The 18,207-nt window shown below is 41.9% G+C and overlaps 1 protein-coding gene across 1 annotated transcript in view; it reads left to right on the plus strand.

Moving 5' to 3' along the window:
* LOC111599542 (dynein heavy chain 7, axonemal) overlaps positions 1–18,207 on the plus strand; it is a 29,914-nt gene that overhangs the window by 1,426 nt on the left and 10,281 nt on the right. The window contains exons 3-17 of the mRNA XM_030224452.1: positions 2,502–2,664; positions 2,734–2,967; positions 3,488–5,067; positions 5,133–5,255; positions 5,369–5,522; positions 5,789–7,084; positions 7,139–7,585; positions 7,640–9,267; positions 9,331–10,117; positions 10,200–10,382; positions 10,460–10,806; positions 10,866–11,705; positions 11,768–12,133; positions 17,419–17,706; positions 17,759–18,174. Of these exons, the coding sequence (XP_030080312.1) occupies positions 2,502–2,664; positions 2,734–2,967; positions 3,488–5,067; positions 5,133–5,255; positions 5,369–5,522; positions 5,789–7,084; positions 7,139–7,585; positions 7,640–9,267; positions 9,331–10,117; positions 10,200–10,382; positions 10,460–10,806; positions 10,866–11,705; positions 11,768–12,133; positions 17,419–17,706; positions 17,759–18,174 (8,852 nt within the window). The remainder of the gene's footprint in view (positions 1–2,501; positions 2,665–2,733; positions 2,968–3,487; positions 5,068–5,132; positions 5,256–5,368; positions 5,523–5,788; positions 7,085–7,138; positions 7,586–7,639; positions 9,268–9,330; positions 10,118–10,199; positions 10,383–10,459; positions 10,807–10,865; positions 11,706–11,767; positions 12,134–17,418; positions 17,707–17,758; positions 18,175–18,207) is intronic.

An 18,207-nucleotide genomic window follows, 5' to 3' on the forward strand; every position in this document is an offset into this window, starting at 1 on the left:
TTAAATTTTTTTACTGCATTTATAGAAATATATATATTAGTTTTTATTCTTAATAATTTTTTTAAATTTAAAATTTTAAAAATATCTAAAATTAATTTTGAATATTAAATTTATAATATATAATGTAGATGCAGAGAACTTAAATTTCCACAGATTAACAAGAAAAATGTTGAGCTGTTAAAATGTGTTTTAACTTTGGAAACGTAAATCGTTTCGCTTGGCAATTGAGGGACCCTTTAAGGTCGTTAAAAAGTTTTCAAAATTGAGAGGGAGTTTATATAGCCATGCAATTGACATGCAATTACACACACACTGACACGCACACGCCCACACACACACACACACGTGTCTGTCAGCTCTTGAAAAAGGTGAATTTCATTCAAAATGATTTGTCCTGGCGCTAAATTTGATAAAATAACTTGACAATAAGTTTCTTATATACATATATCTTACATATATGTGTATATTTAGTATATATATACTATATATAGTAGCTGGTTGGAAAAGTTGTCGCGACTTTATTAAGAGCTGCCAGCCATGGGAAACGCGAGAAATCGCTTTGCGTCGTGCCAAAAAACTTTTTAACCGCACTACAATGGCTGCTCCTGCGGAAATGGAAAACCAGTGGGTATTCCAAAAGGGGGTGAGGGGGCGTGGCTTTTAGGGAGTAGCTATTGCTTTGTGGAGCAGGCGTGGCAACCAAAAAAAAAAAAACAAGAAAAGACGAAGAAGCATTCTGAGCAAAAGTTAAGTTCTCCTGTGTATTGGTTTGACATTTGATGAGCAACAGTAAAGCTGCTGCGATAGTGGGGTGGCAGTGGGAGTGGCAGACATAAGTTGTAAAAAGGATATGCTTAAAAATGAATTGAACTTGCCGCTGAAAGCACGCTGGTCACAGCGAGGTGTGGCGCGGTCAAAGGCCAAAAGTTTTGTTGTGCAACTGCCCAAGTGGGTCGCCCATCGATAAATGCTTCTGCTAGTGTGTGTGTGTGGTAGGGGGAGGGCTTGGAGCTCCTCTAATTTATAGCCAAAAGCATTTGGCTTCATTAAAATGTAGGGCAAGTTAGGCGTAGGCGTTTTTCGCTTTGGACCAATGCGTTGCCTAATGGGCCGTGTTAAAAGCAGCTCAACTGAAAAGTTTTTCCGAGCTCTCAGAATTTGCATAAAAAGAAATGATTCAATGAGAAACTTTCCCAATTTCCATATATATTGCATTAGCATTGTTATTGTCATTGGTATAATTATTAGTAATATTTAAGTATATATTATTCTCATTGTGATTGGTATTTCTAGTATTTTTTCAGTATTTTTATTTCTCTTGTCATTTCAGAATGGTAATTTTCATTAGAATTAGCATTGCCATTGGAATTGTCATTGTCATTAGCATTAGCATTAGCATTAGCATTAGCATTAGCATTAGCATTATCATTATCATTATCATTATCATTATCATTATCATTATCATTATCATTATCATTATCATTATCATTATCATTATCATTATCATTATCATTATCATTATCATTATCATTATCATTATCATTATCATTATCATTATCATTATCATTATCATTATCATTATCATTATCATTATCATTATCATTATCATTATCATTATCATTATCATTATCATTATCATTATCATTATCATTATCATTATCATTATCATTATCATTATCATTATCATTATCATTATCATTATCATTATCATTATCATTATCATTATCATTATCATTATCATTATCATTATCATTATCATTATCATTATCATTATCATTATCATTATCATTATCATTATCATTATCATTATCATTATCATTATCATTATCATTATCATTATCATTATCATTATCATTATCATTATCATTATCATTATCATTATCATTATCATTATCATTATCATTATCATTATCATTATCATTATCATTATCATTATCATTATCATTATCATTATCATTATCATTATCATTATCATTATCATTATCATTATCATTATCATTATCATTATCATTATCATTATCATTATCATTATCATTATCATTATCATTATCATTATCATTATCATTATCATTATCATTATCATTATCATTATCATTATCATTATCATTATCATTATCATTATCATTATCATTATCATTATCATTATCATTATCATTATCATTATCATTATCATTATCATTATCATTATCATTATCATTATCATTATCATTATCATTATCATTATCATTATCATTATCATTATCATTATCATTATCATTATCATTATCATTATCATTATCATTATCATTATCATTATCATTATCATTATCATTATCATTATCATTATCATTATCATTATTATTATCTTTGTCATTATCATTTTCATTTTCATTATTATAACTTATACTTTCATTATTACTAATATAATCTGTATCCTGTATCCGAACCTCTCAACCCTAACTCTCTTTATTGGCAATCTAATCAAATTTCAAAAACTGTTTCGTCTCTCTCTCTCGTTCCAGCTATGATGAGAATCGCAATCGCTTGAAAACCACTTTGTTTTCCATCCATCGCAGCGTGGCCAGCATTCTGGAAGTGTGGAGCTTGAAGTACAGCAACAAAACCTTGGTCAACATTGATGAGCTGAGCAAGGTCGAAGAGCCATTCCCTTTATTCAGCTTTATCGTGAGTTGCACTAATACAGAAAATTCAATTTGGAGTGTATATCTTAATTGAGTTCCTCGGCACACACAGTATACATGCGGCAATCACATCGAAAATGGCAAGAACATGCTGGAGGATGTCTGGTATGGTGAGATACACACGACTTTGTTAAAGGCCAGCAAACGTGGCCAATTGCCGGATATACGACGCATGACATTGGTGAAGCGCTTCTTCAACTGTGTCGCCGCATTGATGACCCAACAGCTCGAGGACATTTGCATACGCAGCCTTAACGCATTTGCCAATTACGTTTGCGATTTCGGTGTAAGTACTTAAGGGCCCCTAATTGACTTGGGTAATCCAGGAATCCAGTTGGTAATCACTGAGCTTGCCAAGTCGCCAACTAGCGCTCTGGCCAAATGGTCTGGGCTTGGTGTAATGCAGTCAGTCCGCAAGGCTCAGACGGAAGGAAGTATTCCTTTTGATTAAAAGTGAATAAGGAAAGCGTAATACGCCTTTGACATTTGTTAGTAAATCAAATCTATTTGAGTTCGCTCTTTGGTCTTGACGAACTAAACTCTTGAAGTCTTAAGGAAATTGTTCAACTTTTTTCCTTTGCAATGATTCTTTGGCTAAATTTAAGTTCACCTAATCTAATTTAATGCAAACTAATCTAATCTCTTATTAACCCAACTGAAAAAAATCTATGCCAATCGAACTTCTAAGATAAGGTTAAGCAAATCTAGCTTTCCTTGTTTACCAAATACATACTAAGGAAAAACAATTGAGTCCACCACGAAGCAGTCTCTGAAAATGTTAACCTTTTCCATTTTGCCACACACAGAAATCAAATCCTGGCTTTGAGATCGCCTGTATATTGGCGGATGAGGATACGATCACATTCAATCCGAGCTTCTCGAAAATACAAAGTGAACTTTTGCGCGTGATTGATTCGATTGTGCATTCGGTGCAGATGTTGCCACGCATCGAGGGTAAACTCTATACGGATCTGAAGATATCGAAGAAGTTGTTCCTAACGCCCACCGTGCCGGATAGTATTGTTGCCGATACGAAGAATAGAATATGCATGATGCTCGAGGAGCAGCGCATTGGTCCCGAGCTCCGTTTGCAGGACTTTGATGCGTTCATTGATCTGATCAATGGCATGGATTCGGAGCGTGTTGCTCGCTTTATGGACGGCAATGCTACCTTCCAGCAGTACACGGATATGGTTTACGAATACCGAGAGAAGGAGGATCGCATTGCGAAGGAGGTCTGGGGCGTCATACGTATGGGCCTCTATGAATTCCATCGGGATAATTTTATTGTGCATGTCGAATCGCTGGCCAGACAGATCCAGACAGATCTGCTCGCTCGCATGGTGAGCGATCAGCAGGCGCGCATCTCCCGGCTGGGCAAGGAGTACGATATGATAGCGAAGAAGGCGCTTACTGTGCCCAAGGATACGGCTGAGCTAATGGAACTGAAAGCATATGTGGTGCATGCCGAGGAGAATCTGGTGCCCGAAATGGAGGGACGCCTGAAGGTCAACATGAGCGAAATCCTTTGGCTAATGGATCACACGCTGTACTCCCCGCTGGAGATCAAGAACAATAGCAACTCCTTCCAATGGTATTTGAAATTGGCGTCAGTCTTTGAGCAGCATCGCCTCATCATCGCCGAGAAGGTGATCGAGTACCAAGAGCTACTCAAGAAACGCATCGAGATGTTTCGTCGCGAGCTGCAGAGCTACTACGACCAGGTGCAGCTGTACGATACGTGGGGCGACATTAAGCAGCTGTCGAAGTATAAGAAGCGAGCCGGCTTGCTGGATCAGCGACTGGTCAATGCCATGGAGACCATCGATCAGATAAACGAGGAGGAGACATCTTATGGCTGGGATCTATCCCAATATTCAGTGCGCAAGAAGGCGCACGATCAGCTCAAGCCCTACAAGAATCTGTTCGATGCGGGCCAGGACTTCATTGACAAGTGGGAGCTGTGGATGTACTCGCAAGTGGGCTCCTTTGATCCGGACGAGATTGACCAGGATGTGTCCAACTTTTATCGCATTGTGCAAAAGCTGGAGAAGCAGATGTACGATCATCCCATTACCATGCAGCTCATCATGGATGTCAAAGAGCAAATGGAACTCTTCCGCGGACATATGCCCATCATAAATACCCTCGGCAATCCAGGCATGAAGGCGCGCCATTGGGAGCAGGTGTCCGAAATTATCGGCTTCCCCATCAAAGTGTCGCCGGAGCTGACGCTGGAGAAGATTATTGACTATCAGCTGGATGAGTATGTGCCCAAGTTTGAAGCCATCTCGGAGAGTGCCACCAAGGAGAATAACCTTGAAAAGGCCATGGCCAAAATGGTCAACGAATGGGAGGGCGTTGAGTTTGGCATATCGCCATACAGGTAACATTTGCCCTGCACACCTGACTGTGTGTGTGTGTCGACTCTAATTGAAATGTCTCCCGCAGGGATTCTGGTACCTTTAAGCTGTCCGCCGTGGACGACATACAAATTTTGTTGGACGATCAAATCATCAAGACGCAGACAATGAAGAGCTCACCCTACATCAAGCCATTCGAGGCGGAAATACTGTGAGTGCACTCTCAGCCTGTTTGTTCTGCACTTGTCAATGTCAATCACACTCCCACACACGCACACACACACGCACACACCCCTTACTAATGCTCGTTTTGTGCACTTGCAGCAAGTGGGAGGCGAAGCTGATGCTGCTGCAGGAGATATTGGACGAGTGGCTGCGCGTGCAGTCCACCTGGATGTATCTGGAGCCCATTTTCAGCAGTCCAGACATTCAGCAACAAATGCCCGAGGAGGGACGTCGCTTCAGTGCTGTCGATAAGGTGGGTTGCTTCTCTAGATACCCTGTACCAAGTGGGCGTAGTAGTTAAAAGGGTTAAGCTCTGAATTTGACGAGCTTAAGCAAAAGTTAAGCAATTATAAAAGCATTTACTCATCTCATAATCGTCTGAAACAAGGGTCGTCCTTAGACTAGTTTAGAATTTTCCTACAGCGTATAGGGTTAGTCACTCGACGTCCACTTTGTGTTGCTTGAGTAGTTCAAGTCTCTGATGTCAACTCAATATCCACTCTTTTGCACTCGTCACAGATTTGGAAGGAGCTGATGAAGCAGGTCTCACTGGATCCACGCGTGATGACCGTTGTCCAAATCGACAAGATGAATGACAAGCTGAAGCGGGCATATAATCTGCTCGAGATCATACAGAAGGGTCTCAATGCCTACTTGGAGAAGAAGCGTTTGTACTTTCCGCGCTTCTTCTTTCTGTCCAACGACGAGCTGCTCGAAATTTTGTCGGAAACGAAGGATCCCACGCGCGTACAGCCGCATCTCAAGAAGTGCTTCGAGGGCATTGGCTCGCTCACCTTCACCGAGGAATTGGAGGTCACGGCGATGCGTTCGTCGGAGCGCGAAGTAGTCGTGCTGGCCGACGTCATTTCGACGGCCAAGGCACGCGGTCAGGTGGAGAAGTGGCTGCTGGAGCTTGAGATTGACATGAAAAAGAGTTTGCATCAGAAGATATCGGAGGCATTCTACAGCTACGTTAAGATGCAGCGCAACATTTGGGTGCTTAGCTGGCCGGGTCAGTGCGTCCAGTCGATATCGCTGACCTATTGGACTCTAGAGATCACTGAGTGCTTCCTAAGCGAAAAACCAAAGGAGAATTTGGCCAAATATCTGCAGAAATGCATGAATCAAATTATGAAGATCGTCGATCTGGTTAGAGGTGATCTCAACACACAGAATCGTATTACACTGGGCGCTCTGGTCGTGCTCGATGTCCATGCACGCGATGTACTCGCAGAGATCGTTGAGAAAGAGGTCGAAGACTTGCAGGACTTTCAATGGCTGTGCCAATTGCGCTACTACTGGGAGGAGAACAACTTGGATACGCGCATGATCAACTGCTCATTGCCCTACGGCTATGAGTACTTGGGCAATACTCCCCGATTAGTGGTTACTCCATTGACCGATCGCTGCTATCGAACTTTGTTTGCCGCCTTGAATCTGCATTTGGGCGGCGCTCCGGAGGGTCCAGCTGGCACGGGCAAAACGGAGACCACCAAAGATTTGGCCAAGGCCGTCGCCAAGCAGTGCGTCGTCTTCAATTGCTCCGATGGCTTAGATTACTTGGCTCTCGGCAAGTTCTTTAAGGGTTTGGCTTCCTGCGGCGCCTGGTCCTGTTTCGATGAGTTCAATCGTATCGATCTGGAGGTGTTGTCCGTGGTCGCCCAACAGATTCTCACCATACAGCGTGGCATCAACTCGGGCTCGCCCACTTTGGTCTTTGAGGGCACGACCCTAACGCTGGATCCCACTTGTGCCGTCTTCATTACCATGAATCCCGGCTATGCAGGACGATCGGAATTGCCCGATAATCTAAAGGTAAGATTTTGTGAAGGATAAAATGAGTTTGCTAACCTAGCTTGCCTCGCCTAGGCTCTCTTCCGCTCAGTGGCTATGATGGTGCCGGATTATGCCTTAATTTCCGAGATCGAATTGTACTCCTATGGCTTCCTGAGGGCCAAGCCACTCTCGGTGAAGATTGTGGCCACCTACCGTCTATGCTCCGAGCAGCTGAGCACCCAGTGCCATTACGATTATGGTATGCGAGCTGTCAAGTCTGTGCTGAAGGCAGCTGGAGCATTGAAGCTGCGCTATCGTGATGAGAGCGAGGACATACTTGTGCTGCGCTCCATCAAGGATGTCAATTTGCCCAAATTCTTGAATCAGGACATACCATTGTTCCAGGGCATCACCTCGGATCTGTTCCCGGGTGTCACCCTGCCCGAGGCTGACTACGTCGTCTTCAATGCGTGCACCATGATGGCCTGTGAGAAGCAGAACAAGCAATGCACACCGTTCGTACTCGAGAAGGTGCAGCAGGTGGGTAGACAGTGAAATCTAAAATGATTTGTGTTTATATCATTCATTTGGCAGCTGTATGAGATGATTGTGGTGCGACATGGCCTAATGTTGGTGGGCTATCCGTTCGGTGGCAAGACCACAACATATCGCATCCTGGCCGAGGCGCTTGAGTGCATGGAGAAAAAGGATGGCTCTGAGAATCGAGCCATATACACGATCATCAATCCGAAGGCTATAACCATGGGCCAGCTGTATGGCCAGTTCGATGCCGTCTCGCATGAGTGGAGTGACGGCATCTTGGCTGTGAATTATCGCATCTTTGCCGTATCCGATACTCCGGATCGAAAGTGGCTTATCTTCGATGGACCTGTGGATGCCATTTGGATTGAGAACATGAACACTGTGCTGGACGATAATAAGAAATTGTGCCTAATGTCCGGCGAGATTATTCAGTTGTCGAATACGACCAATTTGATATTCGAGCCGATGGATCTGGAGGTGGCTTCGCCGGCCACCGTTTCACGCTGTGGCATGATCTATTTGGAGCCCAGCTCGCTGGGCTGGGAGCCGCTGGTCACCTCCTGGAAGAACACTCTGCCCGCTGCCTTCCACAGCGTTAGCAAACAGCTCATCTCCATGATGATCTCGCGCTTCTGTCCGCTCCTCTTGTACGTGGTGCGCAAGGGGCTGCGTGAGATCGCGCCCACTTCGGACACCAATCTGATGGTCAGCTTGATGAATTTCTTTGAGTGCTTCATCGATGATTTCCGTGATGAAAAGTATGTGGCGAACATTTCGGACTTGGACTTTCGTGCGCAAACCGAAGGCATTTTCCTATTCTCGGCAATTTGGTCGATCGGTGGTTCGCTGACTGCCGAGAGCCGGGAGAAATTTAATATTGTCTTTCGTGCGCTCATGGAGAAGACTTTTCCGCAAAGCCTCTACGAGACGTATGGCGTTACGGAGGATTTGTACGTGGAGCCGTTATCCAAGCCCTTCATATTTCCCATACCCAAACAGGGCTCGGTGTTTGATTATCGCTATATAAAGGAGGGCAAGGGCAAATGGAAGCCCTGGCAGGACGATGTCAACTCAGCACCGCCTCTGCCGCGCGATATACCCGTCAACCAGATTCTCATCCAGACCAACGAGAGCGTACGCATAGCAGCCGTATTGGATTTGCTGGTGCGCCATGGCAATCCCCTGATGTTAGTCGGGCCCACCGGCACGGGCAAGAGCGTCTATGTCATCGACTATATGCTAAAGAAAATGGATTTGCTTGTGTACAAGCCGCTCTTCATCAGCTTCTCGGCGCAGACGTCCGCCAATCAGACACAGGATATTATAATGTCCAAGCTGGATAAGAGACGCAAAGGCGTCTTCGGACCACCGCTGAATAGTCACTTTGTCATCTTTGTGGACGATGTCTCGATGCCGCTGAAGGAGAACTACGGTGCACAGCCGCCCATTGAGCTGTTGCGCATGATGCTCGATCATATGATGTGGTATGATCGCAAGAACATTGTGCCCATGAAGCTAATCGATCTGCAGATGATTGTGGCCATGGGACCGCCCTCGACGGGCAATACAGTGACGCCGCGTTTTCAGCGCTTCTTCAATGTGATCGCCATTGATGACTTCAACGATGAGATTATGAATACGATTTTCGGCAAGATTGTGCTCTGGCATCTGGATGCGCGGTAAGTGCTGTCTATGGTCAAGGCATGTAAGCATTTAATTCAAGTTCTCTTAACTAACATCAGTGGCTTCTCGAAGGAATTTGATCCTTGTATTGATGAGATTGTGGGTGCAACGTTGTCTGTGTACAATGATGCCAAGTTGAATCTGTTGCCCACGCCCGCCAAGTCCCATTATCTGTTCAATTTGCGCGACTTTTCGCGCGTTATACAGGGCGTGCTGCTGTCTGTGCCGGAGGCTACGGAGGACATGAACTCGATGCGGCGACTGTGGGTGCACGAGGTGTTGCGCGTCTATGGCGATCGCCTGGTGGAGGACAGCGATCGCAGCTGGCTATTTGGCAAGCTGTGCGCCACTGTGCAGGACAGCTTCAATATTGATGCGCAGCGTCTGTTTTCGCGCTTTGTGCAGCAGGGTAAAAAGCTGGAGGAGAACGACTTCCGGCAGTTGATCTATTGCGATTTTACCAATCCGAAAGCGGATACGAAAAACTATGTCGAGGTCCAAGATCTGGAAGAGCTGCGCACTGTTGTGGAGGCGTATCTAGTCGAGTATAATAATATGTCGAAGAAACCAATGAATCTGGTGCTTTTCCGCTTTGCCATCGAACATTTATCGCGCATATGTCGCATCATAAAGCAGCCACGTAGTCATGCTCTGCTCATCGGAGTCGGCGGCTCCGGGCGGCAGAGCTTGACTCGATTGGCTTCGCATATATGCGACTATGAGCTCTTTCAAGTGGAAATAACTCGATTGTATGGTCCGTATGAGTATCATGAGGATATCAAAAGCATCCTACGTAAAATTGGGGCTTCTGAAATGCACGGCGTATTTCTCTTTACGGACGTTCAGGTGGGCTAAGCATTTCAGCACTTTCGATCAATTACAGTTGATGTGTTCTGGGGTATTTTGTTAATGCTTGAAAGACTTTTAGATCAAGGACGAGTCCTTTCTGGAGGATATTAACAATCTGTTGAACTCCGGCGAGGTGCCCAATCTGTTCACCAATGAGGAGAAAATCGAGGTGGTCGAAAAGATGGCACAAATCGATAAGCAGCGCGACAAGGCCGTGCAAACCGATGGCAGTCCCATTGCCCTATTTAACTTTTTCGTTACGGTGGGAGATCAGCTTTAAATGCGTATTTTTATCCTCTTCTCTGATAGCTAATAGCACCTTGATATATATCCCTGCAGACCTGCAAGGACCAGCTGCACATTGTCCTGGCCATGTCGCCGATTGGCGATGCTTTGCGTAATCGTATACGCAAATTTCCCTCGATTGTCAATTGCTGTACGATCGATTGGTTCCAGCCTTGGCCGGAGGATGCTCTGCTGGCGGTATCCACACGTTTCCTGGCCTCCGAGGAGCTAACTGCCCTGGAACGCAAAACAGCCATCGATATGTGCATGGAGTTTCATACGTCCACACAGGCATTGTCTGCCCAGTTCTTTACGCTTTTGCATCGCTACAACTATGTGACGCCCACATCCTATCTGGAATTGATACAGACATTCAAGTCGCTGCTTAGCCAGAAGAGAAAGTGCGTGTGGATCTATCTTACAGCTACTGCATCCTAATCAAATTAATCTTAATCTACAGCAACATCACGATGAACCGCAACCGCTATTTGACGGGTATTTCGCAGCTGGACATTGCCGCCCAGCAGGTGGCCGTCATGCAGGAGCAGCTGCAGGCGCTGGAGCCCAAGTTAAAGGAGGCATCCGAGATCGTGGCCGAGCAGGTGGCCAAGGTGACCGCCGACAGTAAGCTGGCAGCCGAGCAGCGCGAGCTGGTCAAAGAAGATGAGCAGGCGGCCAAGGTGCAGGCAGCTGTGGCTCAAGAGATCAAGGACGAATGCGATGCCAAATTGGGCGAGGCTCTGCCCATTCTGGAAGCTGCTCTCTCGGCCTTGAACACGCTAACCACTGCTGATATCGCTGTGGTCAAGACTATGAAGAGTCCGCCCATCGGCGTGCGCATTGTTATGGAGGCTGTTTGCATTCTCAAGGAAATGAAACCGGACAAGGTACCAAATCCAAGTGGCGTGGGCACCGTGGAGGACTACTGGGGTCCATCGAAACGTGTGCTGAGCGACATGAAATTCCTGGACAGCTTGCTCAACTTCGACAAGGACAACATATCGCCGGATGTGATGAAAAAGCTGCAGCAGCGCATTCTCAACAACGAAGCGTTCGATCCCGAAAAGATCAAGATGGCATCCACGGCTTGCGAGGGCCTTTGTCGCTGGGTCATTGCCCTGTCCAAGTACGATGTGGTTGCCAAAGTTGTGGCGCCTAAGAAAATTGCTTTGGCCGCCGCCGAGGCTGACTACAATGCGGCCATGAAGTTGCTCAACGAAAAGCTGGCTCAATTGGCCAGAGTCGAGGCCAACTTGGCAGCTATACAGAAGATCCTCGACGAGCAGCTGAGACAATATGGGTGAGCAGCAAGGCTCTATATATTATTGGCAGCTGCGTTAATCACTTCCATTTGCTCCTTAGTATTTTGCTATCGGAGCACGAGGCCTGCACAAAGAAGCTGCAGCGCGCCCAGGAGCTCATCTCTGGCTTGGGCGGAGAGCGCACCCGTTGGTCTGAGACAGCTCGAGTGCTTCAGGCGAGCTTCAAGAGCGTCACGGGCGATGTGCTCATTTCATCGGGCGTTGTCGCCTATTTGGGACCATTCACCATTGATTTTCGCCTAAAGCAAATACGCAAATGGGTATCGAAGTGCCTGGACTATGGTGTCACCTGCTCGGCCGACTTCCAGCTGGCGGTTGTGCTCGGCGAGCCGGTGGAAGTACGCTTCTGGAATATATGCGGCTTGCCAACGGATGCGTTCTCCGTCGAGAGCGCCATCATGATGAAGTAAGTGTGCCCAAGCTATAATTTATTCCTGAAATTGTGCCAAGCAAGTCTGGGCTTAAGCTTAGGGACTTAGCTTGTTGTTAATGCTAAATGCGCTAATAGGCAACAGGCCAAGTTTTATGGGAAACTGCCACAAAAAGTCATTAGCTTACAAATCGATGGAAAAAGCTTTACGCCAGGAATTTCATTAATTTCATCGCGGGCTACAGCAGCTGTGGCTCAGCCAAGCATGCCACAGATATATATATATATATATATATATATATATATAGCTATTTTCAATTAAATAACCTGACACGCTAATTATGGCTGAGCGCTTGTCAGTAGCACAAGATTCAACATTTTTATATACCCTAATTGAGCGGCTATAATGGAAATTATATAGCCAGTAGCCTGGTAGCTGAACTTATAGCATCTAAAGAGCTCATATAAAATATTATAAGATTCAAGTCAACTTTGATCAGAAGAGTATCACTCTCTCTATATATTCCAACACAGCTTCCTTAAGATCAATAGAGATTATTTATTTTTTTGTTAAATTCTTTACGTCTGCCACGCGCGCAATTTGATTAATGATTTTTGCTAGGGTATTACAATTTTCGTCATAGCTTATTTCGATTCGGTTTTTGTTTCTAATTACAAAACATAAAATGTTAGAATTCACGCATATTAAGAAAATTAAAGATATGCCGCTTAGCGTCGGTGTGCAGAGTGTGAGAGCTGCGCCGGATGCTGCACAGGGGCACGGGGTGCAGAGTTGTGTTCGACTGTGCGTGTGTCTTGGGTGAGTGTGCGGCACCCGCATATTGCCCGAGCACCGGTGGTTGCTTTAGCTCAAGGTACGCAACTAAGGGCGGTCGGTCCGCTGGGTTAGGAGGTGGTTGGGCCCACCAAAGAATTTTCATGTTTGATGCGTGCGTTTGAGAGAGCATTACGCATCTGGTGAGTTTCCACCAAAATAAGCAGGCGGGCGGGGGCGGGCTCGTTGCGTCGCGTTGCCACATGCCACATGCCACTCTTCCCATGTCTCTCCATTTCGATTTAATAAAGGAAATTCCTGGCTGCTGCCACGCCACGAGTGTTCAAAGTAATTTGGAGCATGCCCAAAATACCTGAGGTGTGAGCCACCTCTGATGATACTCCTGCTGCCACTGCCACTGCTGTTGCTACTGCTGCTGCACAAAGGATAAGCAATTGATTAATGTTCGCTCCGGGCGCATTACGTTTAATTTTTACCCATAGACACGGCAAATGAATGATGTGGGGATTTGTTCAGACGCCGCTAGTTATACTATCTGCAATTCCTCTGACTGCCGGACACAAGACGAATGAATTTCTATTTGTTTTTTGTTTTGTCCTTAAATACCCTGTACTTATGGCTTTTGCCAAAAGGTTGATTTGATTTGATTTGATGGTTGATTTTAGACGAACTTCAAGCGAGAAAGAAATCATCTTAGATATTTCATAGTAACATTTTTTTCGTAGTTCGTTTTTCTTCCTCTCTTCTTTTCATTTATACATTTTAGAAGAGTTAAGAATTTAATGATATGTATATGCTTGTATGGGAAGTACTCACATAAATTTCTCGCTCTCCATAATTGCATATACCCAGCCATGTCTGTTTGTCTCCCTTTACATGTGACGGACCCACGGGTAGTAAGCGAAGAAATCTAGTTTCTTATTGTCTTACTTATAGAATTATCGACAGCGCTTTTGCCTATCGATAACTATAGTAAATGAATGCTCTATTAATCGATAACTATATAAAATATAACTTAAATTTTTTTTAGAATTTCTTTTAGCGCATAACTTATTTACAGCAAATGTGTTAAGAAAACGAAGCTATTTTTTATCGTACTTCAAACCTTATTAGACCCTTAAATTTTAGTGTGTGCATTTTTTAAAAGGTCAAATAACTTATTGTTGTATCAAAATAAGGTCAGAAAAATATTGCTTATATATATTTTAGTTTAGTTTCTTGTAGTCTTGTGTCTTTAATTGTTAAGAATTTTTTCAAGTATATTTAAAAGTTCTATATCTTTTCTTTAGTTTTTCCAGGGTATTTTAGAGTAAATCACACTCAACTATTTCATTCATTCTTTACATTGTATTCACTCTCAATTAAGACACTCTTTATTATAATTAATATTTTTTTATTATTTATTTATTATTTTTTCCAGCTGACTTTCCCTATTTTATTGTGCAGTATTTTCTAGCCAGTTTGAATTTCGCTTTGTAACTAACAGGTCGCAGCCTTTACAGGGTATTGTTAATCATACTATTTTTAGCTAATCATACCTATTTGTTTAGTTTATTTTTGCTTTTCTCTCCTTTTACATTTGAGTATTCAGTAGCTAGCTTACTTTTTTCCATTGAATCTTTAAATTGAGCTGCTTAAGGCATTCCTCAGCTCAACATGCTGAGCTCTTTGCTATTCTTCATGCCTTACTAAAGGGTATTTTCTCGTTGATCACTTGCACTTATTATCACTCTCCTTGTTCTTATTGTTTCCTTAGCTCTTCCTGTTTTATTGGGCCGACGCGTCGCCCACATGATGCCTCCCGGCAACTGCTTCGTAAATTGCTAATGTGGGGCAGCAGGTGTGGAGTCATTCGTTGTGGGTCCGCTTTGGGTCGTGTCTCTTTACATAAATGTTTGATTAAATAATGTTAATTTGGATAAGGGCCAATCCTTGCAGCAGCAGCGCGCCTGGAGAATTGAATACTGAGCACACGCTTTAAGTGCTACGATCGAAACAATTTCGATTTTGTGCTCCAGCTTTAAGTCATGCTTCAATTTATTTTCTATTGTGGCAAACCAAGTGGAAGCTTTTGTGATTTACAAACGTTTTCTTCTTTTGTTGTCAATTTTGATTTCCTTTATTGCATTTGCATTGTTTACATTTTTTTTGGTTTTTCTTGGCGTTTGCATAGTCAACGCACTCGGAATGTGCTCCCCTGTGCTGGTTCCCGATTTTTTTTCTCAACTCTCGATATGTTTTTAAATTTTCAACTGCCTAGCGGAAGCGAGGCCAGCAAGCATTCTAATACCCTGTAAATTGTTAAAGGACTTGTAGTGTTTTAGACTTGAAGTCTATTAGTATTTGAGGTTCGAAGAAGTTGCCTGATATCGGCAAGCAAAAAATATATATTTTATTTTAAGTATCAAAACTTTAAAAGCTAAATCAGTTATTTCTCTCAAGCATCTTTAAAATACCGAAATTTATTTTATTTATATTTTTTTTATTTTATTTTTTTTTAGTATATTTAGAACTTTCAGAACTTTTTTGCTGAGAAAACTGCAAAAATGCATGTCTTTTAATATTTCTTATTAATTTGAATTGAGCTTATAAGCATATATTAAGCATATATCGATTTTCTTGAAACTTTCGTTTGTCTAGTTTCAAAGCTAATTTGTTGAGGTATCAAATATCAGTTAAATTTTTTGCCAACTTTAATTTTGAATTTATAATTTTCAAACCGTAATTAAAATCTGAATTTTCTATTATCAAAATTTTGTATTTCACTTGGGAGTTCGACAAATTTTTTGAAAGTTCGGAAAACAAATATTCTTTAAAAATTGAGAAGAGGAAAGCAAATAATAAATATATCTATACACAATAATATCTTATTAGCTCTTATTACATTTTGTTGTATATAAAATTTTTTTATTGTATTAATTCTGTTTACAGCATATCTATAAGTCGAAACTTTCACGAGCTCTAGGCTCAATTGTATTGGTAGTTTGAGCGCGACACTCAGATATATATACATAGAAATGTATATAGATCTGTATATACAAACAAACAGATATATATTTATATATATACATATATCAATATACATAGTTACATAGCTCGTTTGGTATGTTGTATGCGCATTTATTCGCTGACATTTTTTGTTGAGCCATGCTCTTTCCCTCTCTGTCTCTTTCGCTTTCTATTTTTGTCGCTGTCTCTCTCTTTCTCTGCGAAGAGAGGTTGAAATTGGCTCCTTTGTTTTTGCATCAAATATTTTTCATTCATCAAGTTTTCAATTTACAAAAATGTTCATTCATTCGCATGAGCAAATTTGTATTCGGTGTGAATTTGTCATGTGCTCGGCAATGTTGTTGTTGTCGTTGTTATATTTGCCTATTGTATCTTTAAACTGTACATCTGTGAGTTATCGCACAGTCATATAAAGACTTTAACACACACTCACACCCTACTCACACACATCTGTGTGTATGTGTATTCATATTTTTCAAAGCAAATATTTGCATGTGTTTGTCGTCTTTTCTCTCTGGCTTTTCCATCAATTCATTTGCATGTTCGATATCATATATATAATTTCTGTAGCGTAAATAAATGCTTATTGAAAATTTAATCCCCATTCTTAAAGAGTTTTACAAACGTGCTCTAGCATTCAAGTGTTAATAATAAATAATTTAATACAAATATTAAAGAGCTTATATCTAATAGCTTGCAGTTATATTGAAAGCATTTATTATTTAAATAGAATTGGGTAAATTAATGTAATGCACTATATTCAATTAAAATTTAGTTGTGAAATGCTTAGTTTTAAATATGGAATATCTATTCCAAATAATATATGGAAATTTCTTGTTGAAACTGCTCTCAAAAACAAGTTTCTAAGTCTAAGTTTATATTACCAAAAATTTATATTTTAATAAATAAAATTATTCAAAATATTGCTAGGTTTTATTTAGGAAATTTAGGATTCTAGAAAACATTATTAAAATTATTAAAAATAAAATTCTTTCACTAAGTGATGTATAACAATCTGAGCAATTTAACCGAAGCTGATAAAATCTTAAGAAATTGTTGAAAGAGTTATAGAGAACAACAGCTAAGCTTTTTTTGTATGATTAATTCAAATAATAATTTAATTAATAATTATAAACTAACACAAAAGCAAGTGTAATAAATAATAAATCTAAAATAATTAACGTTAACATTAACATTAACATTCAGCATTAACATTCCGCATTAACACTGTAGGCAAGCTAAACAGATGCAGCTGGAAGTCTCTTTGGACTGAGAGACTATGGAAGCTACAGAGACAAAATTCAGTAGATTAATTCGATTAAGTTAGCTACAAGCTTTAAATTACTCTTCAAGCTGTTGGCTGTATATATCTTATATTTACTCTAGAAGTATTCTAGCTATAATATTATAAAAACTCAGCGACAACATTTCAGAGCCATGCTCCAGCTGCATTTCTTCTGAATTTTTTTATAAACTGAATTTCATATTTGATTTCATCTGTGTAATCGATTTATAGAAATGCACGTCGTTGGCCGCTGATGATTGATCCGCAGGGACAGGCCAATAAATGGATTAAGAACTATGAGAAAAACAACAAGCTGTGCGTCATACGCTTGAATCAGGCGGATTATACGCGCGTGCTGGAGAATGCCATACAATTCGGCTTGCCCGTGCTGTTGGAGAACATTGGCGAGGAGCTGGATCCCATACTGGAGTCCATATTGCTGAAGCAGCTGTTCAAACAAGGCGGCACCATGTGCATTAAGCTCGGCGATACGGTTATTGAATACAATAATGCTTTCAGGTAAGATAAATAATGTGGATATGACAACGTTAAGTCTCATGTCATTTCACAGATTCTACATGACAACGAAGTTGAGAAACCCCCACTATCTGCCCGAGGTGGCCGTGAAGGTAACCCTGTTGAACTTCATGATTACCACACAGGGCCTGCAGGATCAGCTGCTGGGCATTACCGTAGCCAGAGAACGACCCGATTTGGAGGCTGAGAAAAACAATCTCATTGTTCAGGGAGCTGAGAATAAGCGTATGCTGAAGGAAACTGAAGATCAGATATTGGAGGTGCTCTCGTCGGCCGAGAATATATTGGAGGATGAAACTGCCGTGCAGATTCTGAGCTCAGCCAAAGCTCTGGCCAATGATATCAGCGAGAAGCAAGTGATTACAGAGGCCACCGAAAAGCAAATCGATTTGGCGCGTCTTAGCTATGTGCCCATAGCAGAGCATTCGACAATTCTCTTCTTTACCATAGGTAAACGGTGGACCCATTGCTACTTAGCGGAGA

The sequence above is a fragment of the Drosophila hydei genome, unplaced genomic scaffold (assembly GCF_003285905.1).
Source record: "Drosophila hydei strain 15085-1641.00,03,60 unplaced genomic scaffold, DhydRS2 tig00008114-arrow-pilon, whole genome shotgun sequence".
NCBI lineage: Eukaryota > Metazoa > Arthropoda > Insecta > Diptera > Drosophilidae > Drosophila > Drosophila hydei.